The sequence below is a fragment of the Pteropus medius genome, unplaced genomic scaffold (genome assembly GCF_902729225.1).
Source record: "Pteropus medius unplaced genomic scaffold, Ma_sr-lr_union100, whole genome shotgun sequence".
In the NCBI taxonomy this organism is placed as follows: Eukaryota; Metazoa; Chordata; class Mammalia; order Chiroptera; family Pteropodidae; genus Pteropus; species Pteropus medius.
In genome coordinates this window covers 1,611,047-1,638,481 of record NW_024354499.1, presented here as the reverse complement: position 1 = coordinate 1,638,481, position 27,435 = coordinate 1,611,047, and the positions used below count along the sequence as shown (strand labels likewise).

At 38.5% G+C, this 27,435-nt stretch overlaps 1 protein-coding gene across 3 annotated transcripts; it reads left to right on the top strand.

The window, feature by feature from the left end:
* Positions 1-25,280, top strand: CNRIP1 (cannabinoid receptor interacting protein 1). 3 transcript variants are annotated; one of them, XM_039852529.1, is made up of 3 exons: positions 1-864; positions 2,983-3,133; positions 24,983-25,280. In XM_039852529.1, exons 1-3 carry the CDS (start codon positions 686-688, stop codon positions 25,148-25,150), a joined length of 498 nt encoding a protein of 165 aa, XP_039708463.1. In that variant the 5' UTR covers positions 1-685; the 3' UTR covers positions 25,151-25,280. The 3 variants fall into 3 exon arrangements, with proteins under 3 accessions (XP_039708463.1, XP_039708464.1, XP_039708465.1); XM_039852530.1 differs by lacking the exon at positions 24,983-25,280 and adding an exon at positions 16,492-17,486 and having other exon boundaries at positions 61-864; XM_039852531.1 differs by lacking the exon at positions 24,983-25,280 and adding an exon at positions 16,492-17,486 and having other exon boundaries at positions 741-832.
* The last annotated feature ends 2,155 nt before the right edge of the window (positions 25,281-27,435 follow it).

The window sequence follows — 27,435 nt, the reverse complement described above, 5'->3', positions numbered from 1 at the left end:
CCCAGTCCCTTGGCCATTTCCCCTACGCTTTGGAAAGACATACTTCCTGAAATTTAAATCACAGGCTAGTGATTTCCTGCTCCGCTTCCCGTCTCCCTTACGCCTCTCAGTTTCCTCCTGTTTGCCTGAAGCCGGATCCGCGAGCGATGGTGACCAATGGTCTCCCCGCTTTGCTGACCAAGGTGGTATCTAGATTCCGACTAGCTCCTGGGTGTAGTGTCGCTGAACCCTAGTATCTACACCCTCCCTCCCAATCCTCTCCTCCAACTGCCCGGTACCGCTCTAGGAGGAGCCTAAATGTCTTCTCCGGGAGCTGAAGGGGATTGTGCTGCGTAAACAGGATTAACTCTCTCGCCCCCAGCCGCGTTGATCTGTCTGCGGCCTCAGGGCCACAGCGAGCCCACGGGTGCGCGGAGGTCGCAGCACAGAAGCGAGGGATGCGGGGGCTCCGGGCTTGGGAACTGTTCCAGCCTCTCGCTTCCTCGCCAAGTGAGGCGGAAGGCCACAGCCTCAGAAGCTGCTCCTCCAAAGCCCGGGCGGACGGCGCGGACTCCTAGGTGCAACCTCCCCTCCGCCACCTCCCTCTCCTTCCCGGCGCTTCCTCTCCGCCCACCGCACTCAGCTGCTGGGTCGCAGCACTAGCTGTCCGCCCCCCGGAGCCGCCGCGCCCGCCCGGCTCCCAGCCATGGGGGACCTGCCCGGCCTGGTGCGCCTCTCCATCGCTCTGCGCATCCAGCCCAATGATGGCCCAGTCTTCTTCAAGGTGGACGGGCAGCGCTTCGGCCAGAACCGCACCATCAAGCTGCTCACCGGCTCCTCCTACAAGGTGGAGGTGAAGATTAAGCCCAGCACGCTGCAGGTCGAGTGAGTGCGGGCGCGCGCCGCGGATGGCTCCCCCCGACACACACCCCCCCATCCCCGGGGTACGCGCGGAAGACCGAGGCCCGGGAACAGCCTGAGGCTCCTGGGCCTCTCTGGGCTCGTGCCGCGCCCGGCGGGACCCGGCGTTGTGAGGGGCAGAAGTCAGCTCCCTGTTCCTCTTGGTCCCCTCCTCTGCCTTAACTCTTTTCTTTCCTCTATTCTCACTTCCCTCCACCCACCGCGGGTGGGATGTTTAAAACAGCTACAGGACGCCTGGGGGCTAGGGTTTTGTTTTTTGTTTTCGTTTTTTGTTGTTGTTTTTGTTTTTTCATTGTAAATTTCTCATCCCTTCTGTCCAGCCATCGGCGTGGACCCCCAGGCGGCCACAGTGGTGCAGATACGAGCGGCTAGCCTTGGGGTTCACCTTCCTCAATCTCGGTCCTCCTCTCCCCAGTCCTGGCATTCCGCCCGGGTCGGACCGCAAGGATGAAGGAGGGAGAACAGCTGAGGAATGAAGTGTAAAGGCGGGGGTGGGGTGGTTATTGGGGCTCCCTGAGGACGCTCCCCACTCCTCCCTCCACCCGTATGTGGCTGAGGACCCCGATGCTGGAGGAGCAGCCACAGGTCAGAGCACAGCCTCTGCTTGGCCTAGTTTGACGGGTTTTCATGCCTGGTGTTTTTCCTTTTTTTCCTGAGTTGTCTGTCTGTTCAGCCTAGTGATGGTGCCTGGGATTGGCAACATACTTACAACAAAAAGACGGGGGGAGGTGTTTTGTTTGTTTGTTTGTTTGTTTATTCGTGGCAGGAATTATCTTCCCTGCTACCACAGTTGATGTGCCTGGTAGACCTCAGGCGGAGAGTCAGTGTGATAGGATGCAGTAGCTATGGAGAAGTACCCAGGGGTGGAGTCATTTACCTCTCAGCCTCCACCTAAGCATGATATGAAGTCTAGCGTGGAAGGAAGAAATAACTAGCATTTATATCATCTACCATATTCTGAGGGGAGATGGAGTGGGGCTTTGCATCCACCAAACACCTTTTATAGCTTAAATGTCCTTCCGTGGTCATTAATTCAATAAACTTGTTTTGGCCTTTTAGATGCCAGGCCTTAGTTCAAAAACCTGGAACTAAACCTGGATTGTTTCTGGTACTCCTGGTCCATCTATTTGTCAGCATCCCCCACAGCTCCGCGCACCCATTACTCTCATATTTCCCAGTGTTCTGTGTATTGCCTATGATCTAGACTTTTCCTTTTCTTTTTTCCTAGCAACCTCGTTTCTCAGGTTATCTGTTCTATATGCAATTTTCTTCTGGGTAGTTCTCTACTTTTCAAACTAATCTAAAAAACCAATTTGTGTTCATGACAAAACTTTTTTCTAGTTATACTTTAATTTTATCAAGGGTTTTTCAATGACCTAACTTAGGATTCTCAAACTTGAGTGTATATCAGAATCACATGGAGGGCTTGTTAAAACATAGATGGCTAAGCCTCACCCTAGAGTGATGTTTAAGAATTTGCTTTCTAATAGGTTGGCAGATGATACTGTTATTTCAAGTTCAGGGACTACTGCTTGAGAACCATTATCTTAATACAAGGGAATAATGCCATTGAGAATTTCTGGCGGTGTGGCTGGCTTGAGGAAGAGTACCCGAACTCACAGGACACCTGATTGTTGGAACATAAAAAAAATCATTAGTTTAGTGGTTCTCAACCCTACCTACACATTAGAATCACCTAGAAAATCTTAAAATAAATTTACCAGTGCCCAAACTACATCCCAGACCAACTGAACCCTAATCTCTGGGGTTTGTGATGGGACTGGGTATAGCTAGGTTTTTAATAGCTCCATAGATGAGAAACTAAAGAAGAGGACCACTGATAGGGTCCTACTAGGCCTCGTATAAGTATTCTGGATGAGAATACTGAGGTCAGTTCAGAGAGATTAAGTAGCTATGGTCACATGAGTGATTAGTTGAAGAACTCAAGCCTCCTGAACTTGCAGAACTTTCTACCATACCTGTCTCCTCTAGCCAAATTTTCCTGCCTAGGATTGTGGTCTGACCAGGACAGGGTGCCTAAGCTAATTCCTACCACATGTGGCCAACTCAAGTTTATTACAGGAACATTTCCATTGGTGGTGTGGCGGTCCCACTGGAGCTGAAGTCTAAAGAGCCTGATGGGGACAGAATTGTTTATACGGGCACATACGACACAGAAGGTGTAGCCCCAACCAAGAGTGGAGAACGGCAACCCATCCAGATCACCATGCCGGTAAGGCCTGCATGTGGGTGTTGGTGTTGGGGTGTGGTGCCAGGCAAATCAAAACCATAGAAAACAATCACTATCTCCCCTTAAGGAAAGGTATAAAAAGAAATGTTATGAAATTATGAATTATTATCTCAATTCATGGTTTCATATTAGAATCTAATTGTCTAGAATATCACAATACAACTAATTAAATAATTTTGTGCTTCTCCAATGGTCAATTTTAAGGCTTTCTACACTTCTAATCTATTGCGTTGATCTGTTTATTCTTATGCCAATACTGCATTGTTTTAAATACATTGCTTTTATAATATGTGTTATAAATAAATAATGTATTTTGCAACTGGTCACCTTACCGAACTTGCTTACTAAAATTTTTTAGTAAATGATCTTGGGTTTTTCAGATAGAAAGTCGTAATCTACATGTAACTGTGTAGTTTTCTGTTTTGTTTTGTTTTTTTTCTGGTCTTACTGCATTGGTTTAATGTTTCTAATGTTTCTGGAATAATATTGCCTGCTAGTGATGGTAAGGAGTATCCTTATTTCCATTGTACTACTAGGTACAATGTTAGTTTCAAATATTTATCATGTTAAAGCATTTTTTCTCTAGTTCACTAAAGGTATATTTTTAATTGGGAGATGTGTTAAACTTCATCTAATTCCTTTCCCATGTATGGAGATAATTTATCTCCATTGATATATTAATGTAATAATTATATAATACATTTTCAAATACTAAGCTACCCTTATTTCCTAAAATAAACCCTACTTTAAAATTATGTATTATTTTTAATATATCGCTAAATTTAATATGCTAATACTTTACTTAGGACTTTTAGATTTTTATTTTATTAATTTTTTCACTTGCTTGATTTCTCAGCAAATACATGAAAATTTTTTATATATCAGGCACTGGTAGAAGAATGGTAGAAAAAATAGATATCCCTGACTTTATGGAGCTTCTAAGCTAGAGAAGGAAAACATACTTTATACATGATTATCAATAATAAAGTAAATTATTATAACATAAAGTGAAGTGAAAAGGTAGTGGTGCCTTTGGAGCATCATATATCAGGGGTTTCAGCCTTGTCCAAGATTTTGAGGATGGCTTCCTTAAAGAAGAACTAAAGGATAAATAAGGGTTGAGGGAAGAGGAAGCATGTGAGGAAAGAAGAGCTACCAAGATCAAGAGCTGAGTGAAATAAGTCAGACAGAGAAAGATAAATACCATATGATTTCATTTATATGTGGAATCTAAGGAACAAAAAGAACAAACTAATCAAAAACAGACTCACAAATATAGTAGACAATTTGATGACAGACAGAGGGGAGTGGGGATTAGAGGGCTTGGAGAATGGGGTAAAGGGTTTAAGAAGTACAAATTAGTAGTTGATAGATGGTCATGGGGATGGGGCGCATGGCATAGGGAATGCAGTTAGCATTAATGTATTGGCTAGGTGGAAAACCAGAGGAGTGAAGGAGAAATTAGGGGGACCATTTTATAAACTATATAAATGTCTAAGCAATGTACTGTATACTTGAAACTAATTAAAATAAATAAATTTTTAAAAAAAGAGCTGGAAAAAAGCAAAATGTGTTCTAATGAATGAGAGAAGCCCAACATGGCAGGACCAGAGTGAGGCAGAGACAGGCTCAAGATAAAGCTGGAGAAGTAGGTGTTGGATGTTACGGGACCTTTTTTCCTTTCAGATTTATCCTAATGCCTATAGGAATTTGTTCGATATAAATTTGTTCGATATAAATTTGTTTGATACAAATTTACATACAATAAAATGCACCAATACTGTGTCCAATTCATAGGTTTTGACAAATGGGTACTACTGTATAATTACCACCTCAATAAAAATATAGAACATTTCCATCACCTGAAAAATTCCCTCATGCCCATATGTAATCAATCCCCCAAACCCTAGCCCACCCTGAGGTTTTTGTCTCAATACCTTCGTTTTAGCCGCTCTAGAATTTTGTGTAAATAGAATCATACTGTTGTGTCTGACTTCTTTCATTTGTCATAATGTTCTTGAGATCCATCTGTGTTGTTGCATGTATCAGTAGTTGGTTTCTTTTATTACTGAGTGGTACTCCATTGTATGGATATACTACAATTTACTTATTTTTCTCTAACAAATGGAAATCTGGATTGTTTTCAGCTTTTGATATTTAGAGTAAAGCTATTATGAACATTTGAGTATAATTGTTAGTGGGAACACATTTTCATTTCACTTGAGTAACTACCTAAGGGGAGATTTGGCTTGAGTAAATACCTAAGGGGAGATTTGACAAGTCACAAGGTAAGTAAGTGTATGTTTGACTATATAAGAAATATCCAGACCATTGTACCATTTCATATTTCTACCAGCAATATATGAGAATTTTAGCTGCTTTGCATACTTACTTATATATCAGTCTTTTAAATTTAGAAATGCAAAAGGCATAGGAGAGCTAAAACAATTTTCTTTCATGTCTTATATACTATAGTCTTTAAATCAGGTTGCATAAATCTTCCAGCTTTGTTTATTCAGTTATTTTAGCTAGTCTAGGCCTTCGCATTTTTATATAGATTTTAGAATGAGCTTGTCAATTTCTCCAAAAATTGGGATATTACTTTGTTTTGCATTAAATCTATAGTTTAATTTGGAGAAATTTGACACTTTAATGTTGAGCTTTCTAATACATGAATATGATATCTCTATTTAGATCTTCTTTAATTTCTCTCTATAATATCTTACAGTGTTCCCTATACAGATTTATATATTTTTTGTTAAATCTATTAGCATTCAGGTTTCAACACTAAGTATGAAGTTAGCTGTAGGTTTTTTGTTTTGTTTTCTTTTGTTTTTGGTATACTCAGGTTAGGGAAGTTCCCTTCTATCCCTAGTTTACTGAGAGTTTTTATCAGGAATGTGTTTATAAAGTGTTTTCAAATGTTTTCGCTATCTTTTGAGATGATCACATGGTGTTTTCTTTTTTATTCTGTTCTATGGTAGATTATATTGCTTTTTCGGTGTTAAAACAACTTGGATTCCCAAAATAAACACTATCTGGTCTTGGTATATTCTCTGTATATATGACTGGATTTGATTCATTAATATTTTATTGAGGGTTTTTACATCTATGCTCTTTAGGGATATTGCACTGTGGTTTCCTTTTCTTGTAATGTCTTCAGCTAGTTAATACCGACTGCATAAAATGATTTGGAATGTGTGCACTCTTCAGTTGTCTGAAAGAGTGAACACATTACTACCTAGTATGTATATAATTCTTCTTTAATGTTGGATAGAATTCACCAATAAAGGCATGTGTTTTACTTTGAAAATTTTAGTTAACAAATTCAATTTCCTTGGTTGATATTGAGCTACTCACATTTTATTTCTTGAGTTGTTTGTAATTTATCTTTGATGTTATTCATTTGTTTTAATTAAATTGTCAAATTTATTGGCACAAAGTTGTTGATAATTATCTTCCATCATCCTTTAATGTCTTAGGATCTCCGGTGATGTCCATTCTTTCATTTTTGATATTCATAATTTGCTTTTTTTTTCTCTCTGATCACTTTAACTAGAGATTTACCGATTTTATTGGACTTTTTAAAAATTGAGCTTTGTTTTCATATTTCACTGTCCAGTTTTTTATTTTGTTTTATTTCTGTATTTCTTTTCTTTATTTGCACTGTGATATTTTAATTGAAGTATAAGACCTATATACATAATATTTATATATATCATATTGCATATATATATAAAATAAATGATCCTTTGTGTATTGTGCAGTTCTGGTTTTCAATGGTTTGACTAAGATGTACCTAAGTGTGGTTTCTTTTGTACCTCTTTTTCCTTAGGGCCCAATGAACTTCTTGAATCTGTAAGTTATGATTTTTTTACCAAATTTAGGTTATTTTTAACCATTATTTTGTTTAAAAAAAATTTTTTTTTTCAGTTCCATTCTCTCCTTTCCTTAGAGTGTAGGGCTCCAATTACACATATGGTGTTATCCCAGAGGTCTTTAAGTTCCTGTTTAATTCTCTTCAATTTTCTTTTGTGGTTCTTCAGATTAGACTATTTCATTGATGTATCCTGAAGTTCACTGATTTTTTTCTTCTATCATTTGTAGTCTGCTATTATGCTTATCATCTAATATTTTTGTCATATTTTTCAGCTCTAGAATTTTCATTTGTACTTTTTATAGTTTCCATTTCCTGAGACTCCCTGTTTGCTCATCATTGAAACCATGTTCCCCTTTACTTCTTTGGGCATGTTTATAATTTCTAGTTTAAAATATTTGGTAAATCCAACATTTGGCCCCATTTAGAGTAAGTTACTATAGAATGACCTTTTTTCCTGAATATGGGTAATACTTTCCTGTTCTGTTACATGTTTGGTAATATTTGATTAGAAATTTAAATTGTGGATAATATGTTATTGACTCTAGTTTCTTTTATTCTTCTGAAGATTATTATCTTTTTATACTGTAGCATGCAGTAAATATTCCTGGACTCAAGCTACAAACTCTGTGTTGCCAGCAGTGGGTAGTAGCTGATATGTGTGCTTAATTTTTTTCAACTTCCAGTTGCTGCTTTTCTAGCCTGGTCCCTTAAGCTAATAGAGTTTAGCATTTAACCAAGGAATTGGACAGTTTATACTGAGATTTGAAGATCCATCCACCTTGAGATTCCCCTAAATTTCCAGCTGCTCTGCCAGTCCTGAGACCTTTGCTTTGACATTTCAAGCCATTAAGGCTTTAACTTATCAGGTTTGAGAATGCACTCAATCAAAAAAACAAACAAACAAAAAACAACAACCAAAAAAACGACACTGAAGTTACAAATCTTACTCAGCATAATTTTTTTCTTTCAAGGATCGACTCTTCACCGATTTGACTGCTTTTTCAATAAGTCCATTAGGGTGTCCCTTTCTACCAGCCCGTGTATGCAGTTAGCCAGGGATTACGGCAGAGTTATAGTCAGATTCTGGGTTTCACCTCTTCTGCTGCTCTCTTGCTTCCAGGATTTTCTCCTGGAATATTTCCGCTGCTCCACCAGTCCTGAACACTGTCTTCAGCCACTTCCAGCAAGAAAGCTTCCATTTTCTTCTGCCAGATCTACAGGGGACTGAGGAATTCCCTCAGGCAAAAACAAAAAACAAAAACAAAAACAATTCTTAACTGTTGTAGTCGAGGTGTTTTCAAGGTAACTCTCCTCTGGTTTCTGTCCCTCTTTTAGTTACTTTTTAAAGGCTTCATTTTTTTGTTTGTATTTTGTCAGATTTTATGATAATACATATAAAGTTCATCCAACAACTCCACGCCACCATTACCTCTCTCTTTTAAAAATCTTTATAAGAGTTCTAGCTCCTGATACTATGATAAGATTTGCATGTTTTTACAATCAGTTTAGTGGCAATGTGTAAATGGAAGGGAGACAAGAGGGGAAGAACAATTAGAAGGCCTTTACAGACTAAGTTTTACTGTCAGGTTTAATAGCTTTATAAAATGAATTAGGAACATTTTCGTAGTTTGTGTTCTGAAACAATTTACATAGCATAGGACTTAGCTGTTACTTGAAAGTCTGACAGAATTTCCCCATAAAAGTCAAGATCCAAAATAAAGATATTCAGAAGGAATGTTTTTAACTTTTAATTTAGTCCATAACTTTTACTTGGGGGAGGGGAGCTTTGTGGTTTTATTGAGTCCATTTTACTTGTTTTTCTGACAAAACCATCCGTTTCTAGAGTTTTAAAATGTATGTTTAGACCTCTAAGAAAATATTTTCATGTTACATACATGACGAAGGGCTATTGGATCAAAATAAATCTTTTGTTATAACAAAGAGATATCCTTCCACTCCCAGTATGTCAAAATAGCATATGTAATTAGAGGTGAAAGAAAATGTTAACTCGAAGCAGAGCTGCAAATATGAAAGTTATCAGAATTTTCATGAGATCACAGAGGGCCCCTGAGCCAGCTTGAAGTTGTTCCTTCTTTCACTGAACTTGTACTGGGCACTGGGTCAAGTGCAGAGGGGGCCACCATAAATGAGCCTGTACCCAGTCTTCCAAGTGCTCATAGAGCAGGAGAGGAAGCCTCCCCATCTTCTCCCTGGATCCGGTATGAGCTGAGGACCAGAGCTATAACTTTCTCTGTTTATTCCTGAAGCTGCAACTCCCTCCTCAGCCTCTGGCCTTAAAAGGACCAGAAGGATACATCTTTTACTAGAGGTATAAGCAGAACAAACACTATGGGGGGAGATTAACTCAAACATTTAGAAAGGAGTTGATTAAAAACTTCTTAATTAGATTTATAAAGTGAGAATTTTTACATTATTTTGGACGGCTGAAGCACAGGTATTTTTTTAAATGTAAGAATGATTCAGACTTAGTCATGAAAAGACAGATTTTATTAATTACCATAAGTCTAGATCAACTGTCTAAGTATACACTAAAACAGGGGTCCCCCATCTCAAGCCAAGGACCAGTACCGGTCAGTGGCCTGTTAGGAACTGGGCCTCGCAGCAGGAGGTGAGTGGCATGCAAGCAAACAAAGCTTCATCTGTATCTGCAGCCACTCCCCAGTGCTAGCATCACCACCTCAGCTCCACCTCAGATCATCAGGCATTAGATTCTCATAGGAGCATCGGTCCCTGGTGCCCTAAAAGGTTGGAGAGACTTCAAGTTACTGGGTGATTTGGGAGTATGTTGTAGGGGACAGGATCTGCAGTCTCTTACTGTAAATCACAAGTCCTGAGTCCCAGCAGTAAAGCCTAAGTTCTTACATATAATTTCCACATCTAGAAAAAGCAAGTCATTGATAGTTAATTGTTCCAACAATGATCTTACAGCTTTTGGTTTGAGCGTTGGCTGTGATTTGAACTTATCTATAATAGAGTAAGTCTAAGGAAAACAATTGAAATTAGGATTTCCTGATCAAGTCAGCATCTCTAATGTTAAGTTCCAATATCATTCTAGTAATGAAAGCCTTACATAGCCTTTTACACTGTTTTATGACTTTTGTCACCAATGTTTCAAGCTTAAGTATTGAAAATTACAGACACAATCACACTTTAACGGATATCAAGGACATCTTGAGATGTCCAAGGAAACTCAATTACATAGGTGAAGCCAGCAATGGAAGCTGGATTAAGGGTATACCAGAGAGATTTCCTATGAGTCTAAAGTTACTTCAAAGTACATAGTTTTTTTTATTTTTATTTTTAAATCATTGGATAAGTAATGCTGGGATAATTGGCTATTTGAGTGAAACATCACTTGTTTTTTCCTGATAATATACTCTAAAATATACTTCAGATAGATCAAGGGGTTATCTGTAAAAAGCCAACTTTTTAAAAAATCAAAATAAAAAGGGTTAATCTAAACCTAAAATAAATGGAAGACATCCAAAAGTAAAAATTGAAAACTCTGATTACATACAAGGCAAAATTTCTGTCAAACATCATAAACAAAGTTAAATTTTCATTATAATGTGATTTAAATTAAAAGACAAATAACAATTGGTGAAGAAAAGCTGTGTTGCCTTGATGTGCTACTGCCCATGTAGAAATTGCAGCTGCCATTAGTAACTTTCCGCAGCGAAGCTCAAGACAGGAAGAAGTAAAATACCCTCTGACTCAGATTAACGGCAATGATCTCTTTATTCAAATAATTCCACAAGCCCTGGTACTGGGAGTTAATAAAGTGTTACCCAGTTCTAAAAGCGCTCAGCCCCCACTTCAAAGAGAATGTTAACTCGTGTTTAATATGACTAATTCCCTACTCAGTCCTTTCCAGGAGAAAGTCCAGGTGGAGATGCCGTCTGTGCAAATCATTATAATGTTCTCCTTCTGTTGGCTCTCGTCAGTGGGAGACTGGTGGGAGTTTGGAAAAATAAGGCAAGATGTATGAGCTTGTTATGAGGCTGTGTGTGCGGAAGAAGGTAGCTTTATGCATGCACTCCCAAGTATAAAAGCTGTTCCTTGTGTCAGCTTTGAAAAGAGTTCCTTCATCTGTTGTCGGAAAGAATTTATGTTGAATTGTTGGGTTTTTTTCCCCCCTCAATGTCTGAATTTATCAATGAAGCCACTTGGGCCTGAAAATTTCTTTCTGGGAAAATTTTTAACGACAAATTCAATTTCTTTAGTAAATAGAGGTCAACTGAAGAATTTGTCCATTTCATTAAATGTATTGGTCTCCTTCGTGGTAATTTTTTTTACTTGCTCAGTTTTGCTAGGTGGTTATCAATTTTAAGACATTTTCCAAAAACATGTTAGTTTTATCAACTTTTCTTTACAGTTTTTCTTTATAGTTTTTCCTTTTCTACCACATTGACTTCTGTTCTTTATTGCCTTTCTTCATCTTACCACTAGATTGGCTAAAATTAAAAGGACTAACAATATTAACTGTTGGAGAGGATGTAGGGCAACTGAAACTTTCATATTGCTGGTAGAAATGTAAAATGGCATCATCACTTCAGAAAAATGTGACAGTTTCTTTTAAAGTCAAATATGCTTTATAAGATCCAAAACTTTTATTCCTATATATATTCAGCTAAGAGAAATGAAAAATATGTATTAACTAATAAAACTTGACACATCACAAGAATAGAGAGGCTTGAAATCCAGTAGGAATTAAATGGTAACACCACACTAAAAGTCGCAGATGTTCATTTATACAGATTTTGTTTAGTAATGAAGTAATGTCATGTTTTTATCAATATAATAAGCCCATTTTGTGCTCCCTAGTCGATGGATTTCTGCGTGACCTTATTCTTGTCTCCAGTGGAGGTGGGTGGCATGGCGAATGCAGAGTAGTCTGGGTATTCTAGGACAGCTGGTTGTAAGACCACAGAAATTGTTTAAAACAGGCACTTGGAAGTACTCATTTATTACCGAGGACAACAAATGCATCTTCTCTCCTTGGAATCTGATGAGTTCTCTTTCACATTAGTTGCGAAATAAAAATGTACAAAGGTTTGCAGCTTGTAAAGACACTATAGCAAATGTCCAGGGATAGAGTAAAATATCGGTTTCAGAATACAATAGACTGAGCGGTTTTAACAACAAACATTTATTTTTCATGGTTCTGGAGCCTGGAATTCTAAAATCAAGGTGCAAACAGATCTGGTGTCTGATGAGAGCACTTTTCCATGTTCAAAGAGGGCTGCTATTTTTGCTATGTCCTCACATGAAGGCAAGCAGGGAGAGAGAGAGAGATTATCCCTCTCTTGTTTATTGGCACTAATCCCATTCATGAGGGCTTCACCCTCATGACCTAATTGCCTCTGAAAGGCCCCACCTCCAAATACCAAACACCATCACAGTGGGGATTCATTATATATATATTGGAAGTATCCAAATATTCAGTTCATAGCAGTGTCCTAAAGCATTCAACAGGTGACAATCCATATACATTCTCACTCAGGGAGAAAAAAAAAGAAAAAAACTGATCATTAACTCTTAGCTGTTTTGCTCAAATAAACAGTTTGGCACAATGATGATAGTTCTTACGTAGGAATTAGGAAACCTAGGTTCTTGACCTATCATTAACTGGGTGCATATTTTAGACCAAGGGCAAGTCACTTAACCTCTCTGAATCTTAGTTCTTTCATCCACAAAATGGAGATGTTAAAATCAAGACCAACATGGAATGACATCTTTTAAAGAGCTGCATAAAATAAAGAGTACTATACAAATGCACAGGATTATACCTTTGTATAACTTGCATCACCCAGGGAGCCTGCCTGGGTAAATTTTCCTTAGAAGGCACAGATGGATTGGGAGGAAGAGCCTGAGTAGTTGCTTCTGTTCTTCAAAAAGAATGTCAGCTTTCTAGACTCCATCTGTTCTTAGCCAGAGGAGAAGAAATTCTGAGCTGAGTGGTGAGATGCCCAGGAAATAGAACTCCGGAAGAATGAATAGGAAGGAAGAAAGCTAAAGGGAAGTTAAAACAACTAGGCATGGGAAAGAGGAAAATATATTCCTAGTCAGCAACAGTTAAGTTTACTACATACACCATGACCTTGGATCAGCATTAATAAAAGAGAAACAAAACCGAAATACGAAGCACCTACTGTATCCCATATCTTTAACCATGACTGTTTCTGTCATCAGATTTCTATTTTGGTCTCTTGTTTTACTGAGAACTCTTAGATTGAGACTTTCTTAGTTTTAAGATTATTCCGACATAAATGTAGTGCCTTAAGTTTTTTCTTATTTGTGGTCATAATCATCTTAGGTTTTTTTTTTGTGTATTGTAACCAACTTTTGTCTATTTTAAAAAAAGGCCTCGGCATTATTTTTTTCTCTTACCTAGCATGGTTTTAAGCTGCTTCCCTCAAAAGACTAGCTGGGGTTTGTAAAATATTTTTATAACTTAGTTTAATTCAATTGCACTTTAAATTGGAATGCCCTGTGCTGGTCAAAAGTAATAAGTCTTGGTAATTTATAAAATGAGATTTTGTTCTTACCACCACTACTGTATTACATACAAAGTTGTAATATTTTCATATGTATATAGGTAGCCTTAATAGAATTTATAAAGTCCCTAGGATTTGAGAAATATATACGTTAATTTTTCAGGAATGATAAATTCACTTCACCTTTTAAAATATTCTTTCTGATTATAAAAGTAACATTTATTGTAAAAAATATGAGCAGAAAAGATAGAAAAACACTCAATTTCTTTATTTAGAAGTTCTATTATTAATATTTTTCATTTTCTTTTTTCTGTATATCTTATTTTACATATTTGATCTCATACTGTAAACTGTTTTAATCGATCTTTTCCCTGTTAACATTGTTCTAATTATTTTCTCTTATTATTAAAAACACTAAATTCATGTTTAATGGTTATATAAATCCATCACTTGGATATGCCACCATTTTCACAATATTTTCTAAAGTTGGATGCTTAGATTACTTCTGGTATTTAGAAGTTTTGGCTAAGTTGATAGGTGAATATTATCTCTGTAAAAGTTCATATTTCTTTAATTACTAATATTACATGTGAATATTTTTCAGATGTTAGCCATTTTTTTCTTTTTAATGAACTATGTTCTTGCTTCATCCAGATGTTCTTAGTTTTTAGTAATTAATTCATATATTCTTATTAATATTATTAATGATATTAACTATTTGGTAATTCTTATAAATACAGTTTGGCTTAACATTTATTTCTGATTATAAAAAAACTCAATCATTAAATTTTGAAAATACAAATGAGTACATAGAAGAAAATAAAAATTATTAACATGTATAAGTTTAGTTGAATTAATATTAGACATTTTTGTTGGTACTCTGCTTAGTTCAGGTAACATATAGAATCATAGAAAAAGTTTATTAAATGTTTTACATTTAGAATTGTTACATAGTATTCCATTATATAGATATGCCGTAATTAATTAATGTTCTATATGGACATTTTTTAGGGTTTAATTTTTCACTATTCTAAACACCGTGATATTCTTAAGATAAATTATAAGTGAAATTGCTAGACCTACATATATTCACACCTTTAACTTGATACAAATTACTCTTCCAAAAGGCTATATAATTCAGTTCCCATTGGCAGTGTTTAGAATACCTGTTTCCTTGTAGCTAGCTAAAAATCAGTATTTTTATTTTTCAATGAACTTTGAGGTATAGTTTACATATAATAAATGTACCCATTTTAAGCACACTGATCACTGAGTTTTGACAAACATATACATACACCCATGTAACCAACACCTGTCTAGATGTAACATGTTTTCATCACCCCCAAAATTTTCCTCTGGCACATTTTCATTAATCATCAATCACTCGTATATCATATACATAATATATAAATTATATATCTACTATTTATATTATATATTATAATAGATATTATGCATATGAGTTTTATATAAATAGAATCATACAGTATGTATTCTTTGGGGTCTGGATTCTTTTACTCAGCATGTCTTTGAGACCCATCTTTGTCGCTGCCTGAGTCAGTATGTTTCTTTTTACTGTTGAGTAAAATGCCATTTTGTAGATACACTAAAACTTGTTTATCACCAAGTGATGTTGAAACATTTGGGCTGATCCCTGTCTATGGTTATTGTGAATAAAGCTGCTGTATACATGTACAGCTCTTTATGCCATGATTCTTTAAAAAGAGATACTTCATTTTCTCATCTGGGAGAAAATGTGTGGTATATCACCCACTGTTTCAAGTCAACCAAATTTCCCAAAGGAAAGCCAAATCTTGTTTTGGGATCAAATTAGTAGGATGAGGCAATGGTGCAGAATATAATTTTGAGAGCATCTTGGAGAGATATCTGGGAAGCACCTGATTACCCTCCTCCTGTAGCAGCTACAAGTATAAGGCTTCTTCTGCTCACTGCCCTCCCCCTCCATGTCTTCTGGCTTCTGACAAGTCTAAAAACCCTGCCAAGTCAGTCCCTGTCCCTTCCCATGACAGGGAAGGGTCAGAGGAGAAAATAACGACAGGCATCATGCTATTGAATGCCAGATCCCCTAAATAGCTCCAGGAGGCGGTAGCAGGGTCAGGCTACCCCACAGGCCACTTGAGCACCTGCCCAGTGGCCTCTAGGGCATTCTGCGCCCTGTTCTCAGCTACATGAGAGTTGTGTTCTTCTGGTTCAGAAGAATTCTGTGTAGTGATTTGCAGGGCCTACCTTCTGGGAGCGGAATGCAAACTCTGTGAGAGCAAGAATCATGCCTTATAGAAACTTGTATATGTGCAAGGCACCTTGTAGATACTCAAATGTGGTTTTGGGTAAGGTATAGACATGGGCACGGAACTGGACTTATAAACATTCAGTGGTATTTGAAAGTTAAAGTGGAGTCTTTAATAATCAAATACTTCCAATAAAATAATTTTCCCTGGAATTGAAATTAACAATAGGACAATTGCCATCCTATGTTTAGTTATGTTGTGTTTATGTTATTTTATACAACCGTCTTTTGAGATAGAAACCAAAAGACAATCATTAAATATTATTTCCTCTCTTCCCAATCCCCCTTCTGTGGCAAGCTCTAAAATTCTGTGATTCTAAGTGGTTTCCAGAAATTAAATTTGGAAAACACATACATTTAGGGAGTTAAGTTTTTTTAAAAGGCAATATAATAGCAAATGCCACTCATACAATGGAAATAAGATTTTATAGAGGAAAAATGGTCCACCCACAGCTTTACAGGAAAATATCTCCCATAATAACGGAAGATAGTTTATTAAAGTAAAGGCTAAGGTTTGCCAACTCAGAGTCTTGATTGATCACACCTGATGATGCAGGACCTCTCACTAACATTGGCTCTCTTCTATTGCTCATGGCAGAATGAATTTTTCATGGGGCGTATTTCTCTCCCTCAGATAACTGACATTGGGACCTTCGAAACAATGTGGCAAGTCAAGTTCTATAATTACCACAAGCGAGATCACTGCCAATGGGGAAGCCCCTTCTCTGTCATTGAGTATGAGTGCAAGCCCAACGAGACACGCAGTCTCATGTGGGTGAACAAGGAGTCCTTCCTCTGAAGATGGCTTTTTCTGATGTTGCTGGACAATCCTTCAGAAATTTCCTTTTAGATAACCCAGCACAAGCCTTCACCAAGGCTCACCACACCGTTGATGTTTCCCATCGGGTGCCAATGACCTACTAGCCCCGATTATTTTGAAAGCGTAATTTCCCTCTGATGCAATGTCCCTGACAAAAGATTGTGATATATCATCCCCAAGAAGACCCCATTCCATATTCTGTGTTGGTGTGCCTGCATCCAATTGTTCTCGGTCATCCTGTTGGCCGCTTCTGAGGACCTCGGTGGAATTGGCAGGCATGTCCCATGCTTAACAGTTCTACCAAATAACCGTGGTGTTATGTTTTCAAGTTGAGTGATTCCCCTTTTTTGTTAAACGTTAAATAAAGAAAATAACAATGTGTATGGGTTCTCTCCCAAGTGTAATATGGTAACTTGCAATGTTTTACAGCCCTTAAAGCAGGCTTTGTGAAAATGTAATACAAACTGCTGTGAATGTGATTCAAATGTGCTCCCTCTAGATAGCTCAGCTTTTTCAGGAAAGGATGATGACAAAATAAAAGGAGAAATATTTAAGAAGTGTTTATAGTGTATTAAAACTCTTTCAAGTAACTTAAGATTTTGTGCCATGGCCTAGTGGAATTCGGAAGAAGCATGGTTGTGACCACTGTTAAACAAGGTGACAGGTGTTACAGGGTTATCTCTTTGGCAAGAGACCCTGGCATTATATTGATGGCATCCCTACATTCCCCTTCACTTGAACTTTGTAAAACTGTGTATGGAACTGTAATCAACTTTTGATATTTCTTAATAAAGGTGTTGAAAATCATACCCTGGCTTGCCGTCTTAATTTGGGCAATATCTATTTAGCAGGTGGACCTCTGCTCCAAGCCAGCTCCCCTAAGATCTCCATCTGTGTTGCAGCATGAGGGGGACAGACCTGGAGTAGAATTAGCACACTTACCCAGAGATCAATTCTGACAATTTAACGGGATGCTCCAGCCAGCTCTAACAGGGCTAGCACAGGCTCAGGCACTTGGTGGGCAATCAAGAAATGTTTGTCCCTGTTCTCTTTCCAAAATTCCTCCCTTCGTAGTGGCCATTCCCCTATCAGCCAGCTCTGTAGCTGAGCAACTTGAGGCTGTGGTGCTGTAATAGTAAGTGCACATCAGGGTGGATACCTCCTTGCCTATTCCCAGGGTGCCGCAAGGTACCCAGCACAAAGCCAATACTCCACGAAGTTTGAGGATGAATCTCTAAGAAGGAAAGAAACTTCCTCTTGAAAAGCAACATACTACTTTGTGACAATATTGTAATATTCACTTGAGAAGCACAAATCCTATCACATTGGAAAAAAATTAGTTGAGGATTTGTTTTTCGCTGCCTGTAACCCCTTCATGTAAGAAGAAGCAAGGTTAATGGAAGTATTGTAAAGAGCCAATTTATTGTAGAATGGAATTTCCACCTGTCACTTACCTGCAATGAGGCTGTACTGCCAGCAGGGCACAGCAATGCCTTGGATATGGGCTAGTTATGAGTGGTGGGGGGAGGGGGTGTTTTAGGAGAGCAAATGCTTCTCAGTTCACTTGCTTTTCAAAAATAATAGTGTCTATTACAACTGCTGCCAAATATAAAAATTGACCCATTTCTGGTTACTGTATTTTAAAAACCAACACTCAATTATTTAAACGGACATTGAGATATTTTTTTAAATGTATTTACTATAGACAGAGACGTAAGTTTTCTTCTAGAATATCCAATAGAAATGCAGTGATTTGAAGGTGGGGAGATATGAGAACTACATATTTTAATCTGAAGACTTTGATAAGAAATATTTTCATTTGTGAAACAAGAGGTTTCAAACTAGTGACTCATTTATCAGAGCTTCAGCATTTGTTTTGAGAGGTAGAAGCAATATTATGGCATTTGCAATATTTCCATGGCTTTAGAAAAACACGTAGAGGCTTTGATTTTTGAGTTTGGGATGATTCAAGGCAGGGCTGAGAGGAAATATGGCCCAGCACAACTGCACACTCCCAGAGAGGAGGCAGCTGGTGAGCCCTGGACAGAAGCTGGAGCATCTGAGCCCCACAAACATGCTCCTTGAGCCTAAGTGGTTATTTCAATTTTCTATGTCTCAGTTTGCTTGTCTCCAAAACAAGGAGTTAAGCTAGAAGAATTCTAAAGCCTTTTAAGCCTTACAAGTTATAACTCTATTTTATAAAAAAAAAAGTGTGTGTGTGTGTGTGTGTGTGTGTGTGTGTGTTCCCTTGGGGCTAAGAGGTAAGGCTGAATCACGGGAGATGGGGAGGAGATGGAGATGAAGTAAACAGGAAATCTTAACAGCTAATCTGCCACGTTAAGTGATCTCTCCTGGCATATACTGTTCTACTTATGATTGGACTCAAGCCCAGGGTCTCTGGCTACTTCTCCTATAGCTCTCCTTCTACTCCAAAACTTGAGTGCTCAGCTATATCAAGCTGCTGAGTTGTAACTTTGCCCCTCAGCCATCTGGAAGGGCTATTTTTATACAAGTTGTAGCCACGTCTCTCTACTTCTAAGCATCAGATGGCTACCCAGAAGCTTGAGGAACAAGGCCATCCTTCTAATTATGTTGATGACTAAAACACTTTTGAACAGGTAGAAGAGTAGAAATGCCTTGAATTTATATTTTGTGACACCTTGCTTATCGAGAAGTCATTTATCCAGCCTTCTAAACTATCTAGATCACAGCTGAGAACAGAAAACATGCCACGAAATAAAGATCCCTGTCACAGATGTCACAAAGTCCATTCACTAAAGGCTTGGGTCTTCTCTCAAAGCCTCATGAATCTTATTTTACAGATAGTTCTAATATATAGGGTGATCTGGTTTCTGGCTTTTAGGAAATTGGAAGCAGAATAATTAGAGGAAAGAAGGCAATTTGTAGAGGTAGATATGCTAAAATTATATATTTTTTTCTACAGAGGATAAAGAAAAAATGTAAAAAGCAAACACAGTCAGTCAAAAAGTATAATATATAGGGACTATAGAGACACAATCTTGTACTAAATCACAGTAGTTTCAGTGGATATCAAATAAAAATGATATGTATAATCACGGCCCTGTTTCATCTAGGAGGATAATGCATTATCTTCAGAAATGTGTCATTGTGATTCAGTGTTTAAAAGTTCAGATTCTGAAGCTAAGATGCCTCAATTCAAATCCTGGCTCAGCTTTTTAGTAACTGTGTGACCTTAGGCAAGTCACTTAGTATCTCTGTGCTTCAATTTTCTCATTTGGAAAATGGAGATAATGATACTATTTACCTTGTAGAATGGTTGTGAGGATTAAATAAATGAACGTATGTAAAACTTTTAGAACAGTGTCTGCACATATTATTTCATGCATTTTGTTTCAAAAGGCAGGGCAAAATACATTTTCAAACAAAATTATTAAAAGTGCCAAGAGAAAAACTGAAGTCATTTAAAGGAATAAAAATTATTTTCCTAGGATATTCCATGCATGAATTTGAAATAATGACCAACGTTTGTGCTCTATTTTTATACCCCCAAAAAATGCATGTAGAGGTAATATTTTTAATATTTAAAAATAATTTGAAGTAGTATGTATTAAGATATGCTAAGAAAAGACTTTCTACACAAACAGGCTTCATTAAATCTTTTTTATAAAGACCCAGTTTTGAATAATTGCAAACATCAGGACAGAATCAGAGAACTTAAAATCTGGGAGAAGTCAAGAATGATGTCAAAAGTTCTATTTGCTATTTCTTTTAATCCTGAAAACTCTATGACATAGGTAGCACATGTCATACTTCCATTTTACAGGGGTGGGGTGGGGGGTGGGGGAAAGCCTCAGAAGTTGAAAAACAAGGCTCAAGTTTAAACAGCTAATTGTATAAGAAAGCACTTTATTTGACCTTCAGTTTTCTCATTTATGAAATGATGACAATAATATCCACTTCACAAAGTGTGTTAGGATTAAATAATATATCACATAAGAAGCACCTTCTTTCTTTTCTCCCCGTTCTCTTCGGCCTGAGACATTTCGTTTAAAATGACTTCATTATGTGCCCACACTCCTGTAGTGTTTCTTTTTTTAACCTGGTGGTTTTGCCTTAATTTGTTTGCAGCCTATCAGATCAGTTCCTTTTCCCAAAGAAAATTACCGTGGATATATTAAAAAAAAAAAAAAAGATATATATATATATAATGTAAAAACGATTGTAAATAAACAGAAGTATTAAATTTCTGGAAACTCAGTATTCAGTATAGAGACCTAGAGAACTCTACACAGCAAATTACTTGAAGATGACCTTTGCTCTTTGAAGTCATACTAACTGCTGTTACAGCGCTAGAGAAGACTAATTAAAATTTTTCTTTAATAAGTATAGTATTCCATTTCCCACTTGCTAACAGATGAAAATTACAGCAATATTTTTAGTTCTACCCTGGTGCTTTCATAGTAATCCTGAGAGGCACTCTAGACTCTGGCCCTGGTGAATTTCTGATTTGCCTTTTGGTCAAGCAAGCCAGAAGACTTTCCTTACCCCTGCACAGCCTGTTCCCTCAGCTTGGAATGCCCTGCTCCATTTTCTACCCAGCAAATGTCTTCAAGTGCCAGCTTAAATGTCACCTTAGCTGTAAAGTCTTTCCTGACTCCTCTAAAATGTCGAGTCGAGAATAATATTGTTTAGTCAAAGATTTTATTTTATGACCCCATTTCTGAAAAGCGTCATCTAACTTCTGCTTTTCTTAAGTTCTCTGGACAGTGTCCACATATTCGTACTGATGGCGAAAATGAGCTGACTCAATAAAAAGGTGATGAGATTCTAGAAAGAGCTAGCTGGCTGGCTGACTAGCTGGCTGGCTGGCTGGCTGGCTGGCTGGCTGGCTGGCTGGCTGACTGACTGAAAAAGCAGCCAGTGAGTAGTTTGGAATATATTAGCCTTTAGCGGGTTAGTTCTCCCTTTAAAGGAGACCAAAAGAAGGCAAGTAGATAAGAAAGAAAAAGCTTGAGTTCTCTCTTACTGACATTGCTTTAAGTAAATGTGCCTTTTCATGTTAGTATTATTAATGATGATGGAACTAAGGTGTGTCATTCTTTTAAGGAGTTTATTTCTGTCAGGATAATTATTTGTCTGCCCACCAAACATTTCCAGCCCTCTCCTGTGTAGGCATATAATAGGACTATACTTCATAACCTGGGATAGGGCTCTGTGAGAACAACTCTGGCTAGTGAGCTGTGAGCAGAAGTGGCATATGTCATTTCCAGGCTGAAATACCCAACTGTTTGTGCAATACCCAGCAGAGCTCTCTTTCACTTTGCCATAGCAACTAGCCACTTTCAAGATGATCCATCATCCTGGGTCCTGGAGTAAGAAGATATGAAGCGAAACCCTAGCCAGTCTTTATCAGACCTGTAGCATATCTGAGAAATAAACTTTTCTCCTCAACATTTTATTGTGAAAAATGTTGAGATATACAGAAAAGTCGAGAGAACTGTACAGAAAACATCCACACACTCATCACCTGGATTTTACAATTAGCATTTTTCTGTATTTGCTTTATCACTTATCTATCCATTTATCCATCCATCCATCCTTCTGTGCTATAGCAATTCATCTTCTTTTTTTTTTTTCAGATGAATGGGAAGCTATTGTAAAATACTATTAATATTTGGGGTTATTCATGGGGTTGTTGTGTACTACAACATAACTTAGACTTGCCTAATCTACAACAGCTAGAGTGCTCTGATCAGCTCCTCTCCTTTTCTGCTGAGGATCCTAAAGTGGAACTATTCCAAAAAGAAAACTTAAGTGTTTTAAGTTAGTTCTAAGACATTATTTCCTGTCTGGGAAAATCTAAAGTTATAGGATGAATTAAGAGGCAGATTAAATCATTTTTATTTTTACTTATGGACTTAAAAAAAAAACCCATAAACTCTGATTGAACTAGTTGGAGTGGGGCTCTGTTTAGAAGCAGAGGGGTGGAATAAATGGTGAAAGAAAAGGCAAAAACCACATCCATTGAATGTCTGTTGCATGGCAGATATTTTATATGTACTACCCCCAAGCCACTCTATAAATTATATATGATTTCTTTTGTTAAAATGAGGATATTAAGCTCAGAGAGGTTGGGCTGCCTGTCAAGGTCATATAGCTAGTGAGAATGAAAGAGGCAGAATAAAAACCCAAATGACTCCAACATACTTGCCCTCCTCTGGAAGTCTACAAACCCTGATTTCTGAAGCCCCAGAAGCTGATGTTTCCTGCCCACTGGGAAGGCCGCTCCTCATGGTCCATGCGGTAACCATGGGGTTAGCAGCAACCTCCTTCACTGCCTGAAGCAGAATTTGAAAAGTCAAAATTATATACATATATTCCAAAATACTATTTTTTTTTCAAGTCAAGACCCAGCTGGAATCTTGATCTCACAGTTTATTCCTTAGTCTTGTATTTTGTTGTGGAGTAGATACACGCATGCGTGCTTGGTACTTATTTACATCTTGAGATTTAATGAATATGACCACAAACAGGTTATTTTCAGGATTTTCATGGCTCGAGCCTACTGTTTTCAGATTCATATTAGTTAAACTCAAAATAATGGGTATGACAGACGTAAGTTTAAATCATCAGGTTCCCGTTCAGGTCAAGGATCTTTTTCCTGATCTAGGTACTCTTGCTTGCCTGAGTAGGAGGGAATAGCTCAGAGAACTTGCCTGGGAAGAGAACTTAAGAACCCATTTAGGACTTGGGATCATGGGAATTTGTCCTCACCCTATAGATGTAATCCAAATCTGCACAAGTTCTTTCAAATATTGACACAGATGATCTTTCTTAACTTTCCTATAGAGGTTAATCTTTCTCCAGTGATCTTAACGAGAGTAAGTCCTTAAAATAAAGCTTGGATACACTCAAAAGGGCAGCATGCAGGAGTTTCCTGGGGTGATGGAACTGTTCTGTATCCTGATGGTGGTGGTGGTTGCATGAATCTATACATGTGTTAAAATTCATAGAATTGTACATGCCACACATATGCACGCACACACATATACTCTCAGAATTAATTGTACTGTATGTTTACTGGTTTAAAAACCTGAAGACACTAATGCAAAGCGACCCATGAGGCAAGAAATTAAGCTTTCAGGGCCAAATCATCTGCACAAAGCATCAGGGAGTAATTTCAGACTCTCCCAGGGGTAGCTGCCTGCATGGTTCTCTCCTCTTTCTTTCAGGTATATCAATCCTTCCATAAAACGGACAAGCATCAAATGTACCTCGTAAACCATTAGAGAAGAGTTCAATGTCTTTTCCATATGGTCTGCTTTGAGTATGTATGGGTCTTGCTTTGGCCCTGTAGTGGTTTCTTTATCAGGTGTAGAGTCATAAAGCTGAAGAGTGGGCACGCTAAGGAGACCATGATTGAGAAGGAAGAACTTAGAAACTGTGGAGTTGGAAAAGTACCTAAATTAGAAACTGGATTAATTCAACTGAGTTAACTTCTTTAGAGCTGAGGAAATCAGAGTCTGTAGAGCTGAGAGGGCCTTTACCAGGAAGAAAGCCACATGAACGAGGAGTCAAGGTAAGTCCAGGCAGATCCATGTGGCCAAGGTCAGAGCTGCGGGACCTCTGGGAGAACTGGTGCTCTGAACCTGGTGGACCTCTGCTACCTAAAGGTTCAGCCTTCTGAACCAGAACCTAACCCATGTTTTCTACTGTCTCTGAAAGATTCGTTGGTTAGTTGTATGGAGGCTTGTCTTTGGCCAATGCGGTCCTTGGCACTCCTGCATTGTCTAGAACCTGTGAATCCTTTTAGAGCTTATCTATCTGGAGAGGAAATTGTCTGAATAGACTTGAAGAGTGAGAGCCATCTGCTGAAGACACCAGTGAGCATTTGGCAGGGTGGGTGGGGGAAATGAGAGAGCACAGAGGGGAGGGGGCTGGGAATTATCCCACTCTCCCCCTCCCGCCTGCATGGGGTGCTCCAGGAGCTGCTTTTAAGCAATGCCTAACAAGTTGAGTTGGCGTGAACTTGTGCTTGTTCCTCCCTCAGGGAATGAGGGAAGACAGGCTTGAAGCTGTTTAAATGCTTGGAGAATATCCAAAGAGAAGCTTGACACAAATGCAACATATTAATGACAACAGCTTGGGCCTGGCTAAATAGTGACTATTCTAACAAAACAAACATATGGGTAATGAGGACAATTGTTCTGAAAAAGAAACAATTCAGCCCTTGTACAGGGAACTTGGTGCTTTTTTAGAGTCTTCATGGAATTCACTTCACTGTGGCTTTCTCAAACTCTGGCTGGCGTCTATTTATTCTTAGAAGTGCCAAGAACAACCACCTCAGGGATCTCTTGTGGGCATGAGCACATTCTTCAGTGTATGCCATCTCAAAGAACAAATGTTCTTTGCTTTTTTTCCAGATTGTTTGCTTTGTACTCTAAGAGAGGGCTTCTTGCGGGCCATCAGAATTATCTGGGATGTTTGTTAAAATGTAGGTTCCTGCGCTCCACCTTTTCAGACCTGCCAAATTAGGTGAACTCTGAGAGAAAAATTCAAAACATCTGCATCTTAAGAAGAACCTTAGATGATCCTTATCACAGTAACATTTGGAAATCACTGCCCTAAGGCCTAGTCCTTATCTTTAATGTTCATTTACTCATTCAAAACACATCCATGTGCCAGCTATTCTCTGGTGCAAGAAATGGTGAGGGTACTACCATCAGTATTCAAATTGCTCATCTTGCTCATCACCAAATAATTACAATAAAATGTGGTAAATGTTATAGCAGAAGGGCATATGAAATATATGAAAGGATAGAGGAGGAGCCTGCAAGAGTTAGAGGCAGCTTCATAGATAATATTTGAGCTACATCTTGATGAATGAGCAGAATTTAATCAGGAGGACAAGAGAGAAAGCACATCTCGGGCACAGAAAAGGTATCGGTTTATGAAGGCGTATGATTCACTCTGGAAGAAGGAATTCTGTGCAGCTGGAGCGTAGGGAATAGTGGAGGAGGAAAGAGGCATAGACTAGACTGCGAGGAGCTTTGCATACCTGCTGAGCAGTTTAGGCTTTGCTCTACAGAAAATGAGAGCTGGAGGGTTTTATTATTATTTTTTTTTTAAGTATAAAATGACAGAATGATTTGTATGATACAGAGTGATCTCCCTGCTGGCAGTTTGGAGACAGGGAGAGGAGTATAGAAGCATCTGCAAGGGTGAGGAGTGAAGAGGCTAAAGCCAGACAATGGCACATGGGGGCAGAGAGATCTGCATGAAGCAAGAAGTGGAGTGAGAAGACGGGAGCGATGGAGGCCTGGACCAGACCACCCATCGACAGCTTGGGCCACAGGATGGAGAAGTAGAGTAGAGGGGCTACTGCTCAAGACAGGAAACAAGGTAGGTGCAGATTAGGCAGGGGAAGAAAGGGAGGCATTTTCAATACCTATATTAGTCTTCCAGCTCAAAATTCGACAGCTGACCTGACATTTGAACTTGCAAGCAGATGATAGTGTGTGGGACCACAGGGGATAGTTTCTGCTGCGCTAGGAAATTATTTTCAAGATATCTGTTATGCAAAAAATATCATGCCATCATATGTAGTATGGTTCCATTTATGTTTTTAAAAACTAAGTGCAGAGAGAGACACCGAGAGAGAGAGACAGAGAGAATGAGAGAGAGGGGGAGAGAGACAGACAGAGAGATTGGGTTTTGAGGAAATGCACAGTTAAAGCAAGTTACTGTAAATAAGGAAGAGAAGTGGAATTGAGAGAGGAAATGGAAAGACCCTTGACAATTTACTCGGAATTGTTTTGTATTTGTAATTGTTTTTAACAATAAGTTTTACTGATGTATGCTTTTATAACTTTTTAAAGCTTTTAAAAAAATGCCTACACATCTTCTTGGCTGCCACTAGGTGGTACTAGTGGCAGGACAGATTGGATGGCCTTTAAGCTTCTGTGCTCATCCCCGGCACCTACCTTCCTACCTTCAAAGAGTGAAACCAATTAATTCACCAACTACTATTGGCATTCATTCTCAGAGATTAGGGCTCAAGGCCCCAGACTCCCCTTTGATTCCCCTTAAGATACGAGATGCCAGGTTTTCTGTTTAATTTGTATCAAAATGTTTTCAAGCAAAAAAATGTTCTTTATACATCAGTCTAGGTTATACAGTTTAGTTCACATAAATTCAGATTTGTCTCAAGAGCTCCACCGTAAAAAGATATTCCCAAATCAAATCTTAATCAGATGCATAAAAATAATTTAACTTTTCTCTGCAGTGGCACCCTTCACCTGAGGTTCCCTAATTCCGAGATCAGGCCTTTCTTTCCACTCACTCACCCTTAATTCTCTAGGACAGTCACATCTTCCATCACCTCGACTGATGTGGGCAGGAAACAGAAATGTTTCCACTTGGCCTCTTTCTACATCTCATGAAAATGAGGATTTGTGATTTCACTTCTGGAGCCTTTTCCCTTTTTAGGGGGCTTATCTCCTCTCCTATCATGGAGTGGTCTGAACTAGTTAATGTGTTGTCTTTTGTTCTAAAACAGTATTTCAACCAGCTGTCTGAGATTCCCAATCCTGGAGTTGGTAAAATCTTGCAGGACTCAGTGAAATCACTCATGTGCTCTCTTTGGGATATCAACGAGGCCAGCCTGGTACACATAGCTACTCAGTTCTGAAGGATGCAAAGCCAAGAGGTGTCTGCACTGGCTCTGGCTTGGCTAAGGCAGGCTCCTTGTCATGATCCTCACTGGGCTTGGCATGA

Coding starts and splice junctions, on each gene's coding strand:
- CNRIP1 (XM_039852529.1), top strand. CDS start 686: ATGGGGGACCTGCCCGGCCTGGTGCGCCTCTCCATCGCTCTGCGCATC. Junction 865..2,982: donor CCCAGCACGCTGCAGGTCGA/GTGAGTGCGGGC, acceptor AGTTTATTACAG/GAACATTTCCATTGGTGGTG. Junction 3,134..24,982: donor CCATCCAGATCACCATGCCG/GTAAGGCCTGCA, acceptor ATTTATTCTTAG/AAGTGCCAAGAACAACCACC.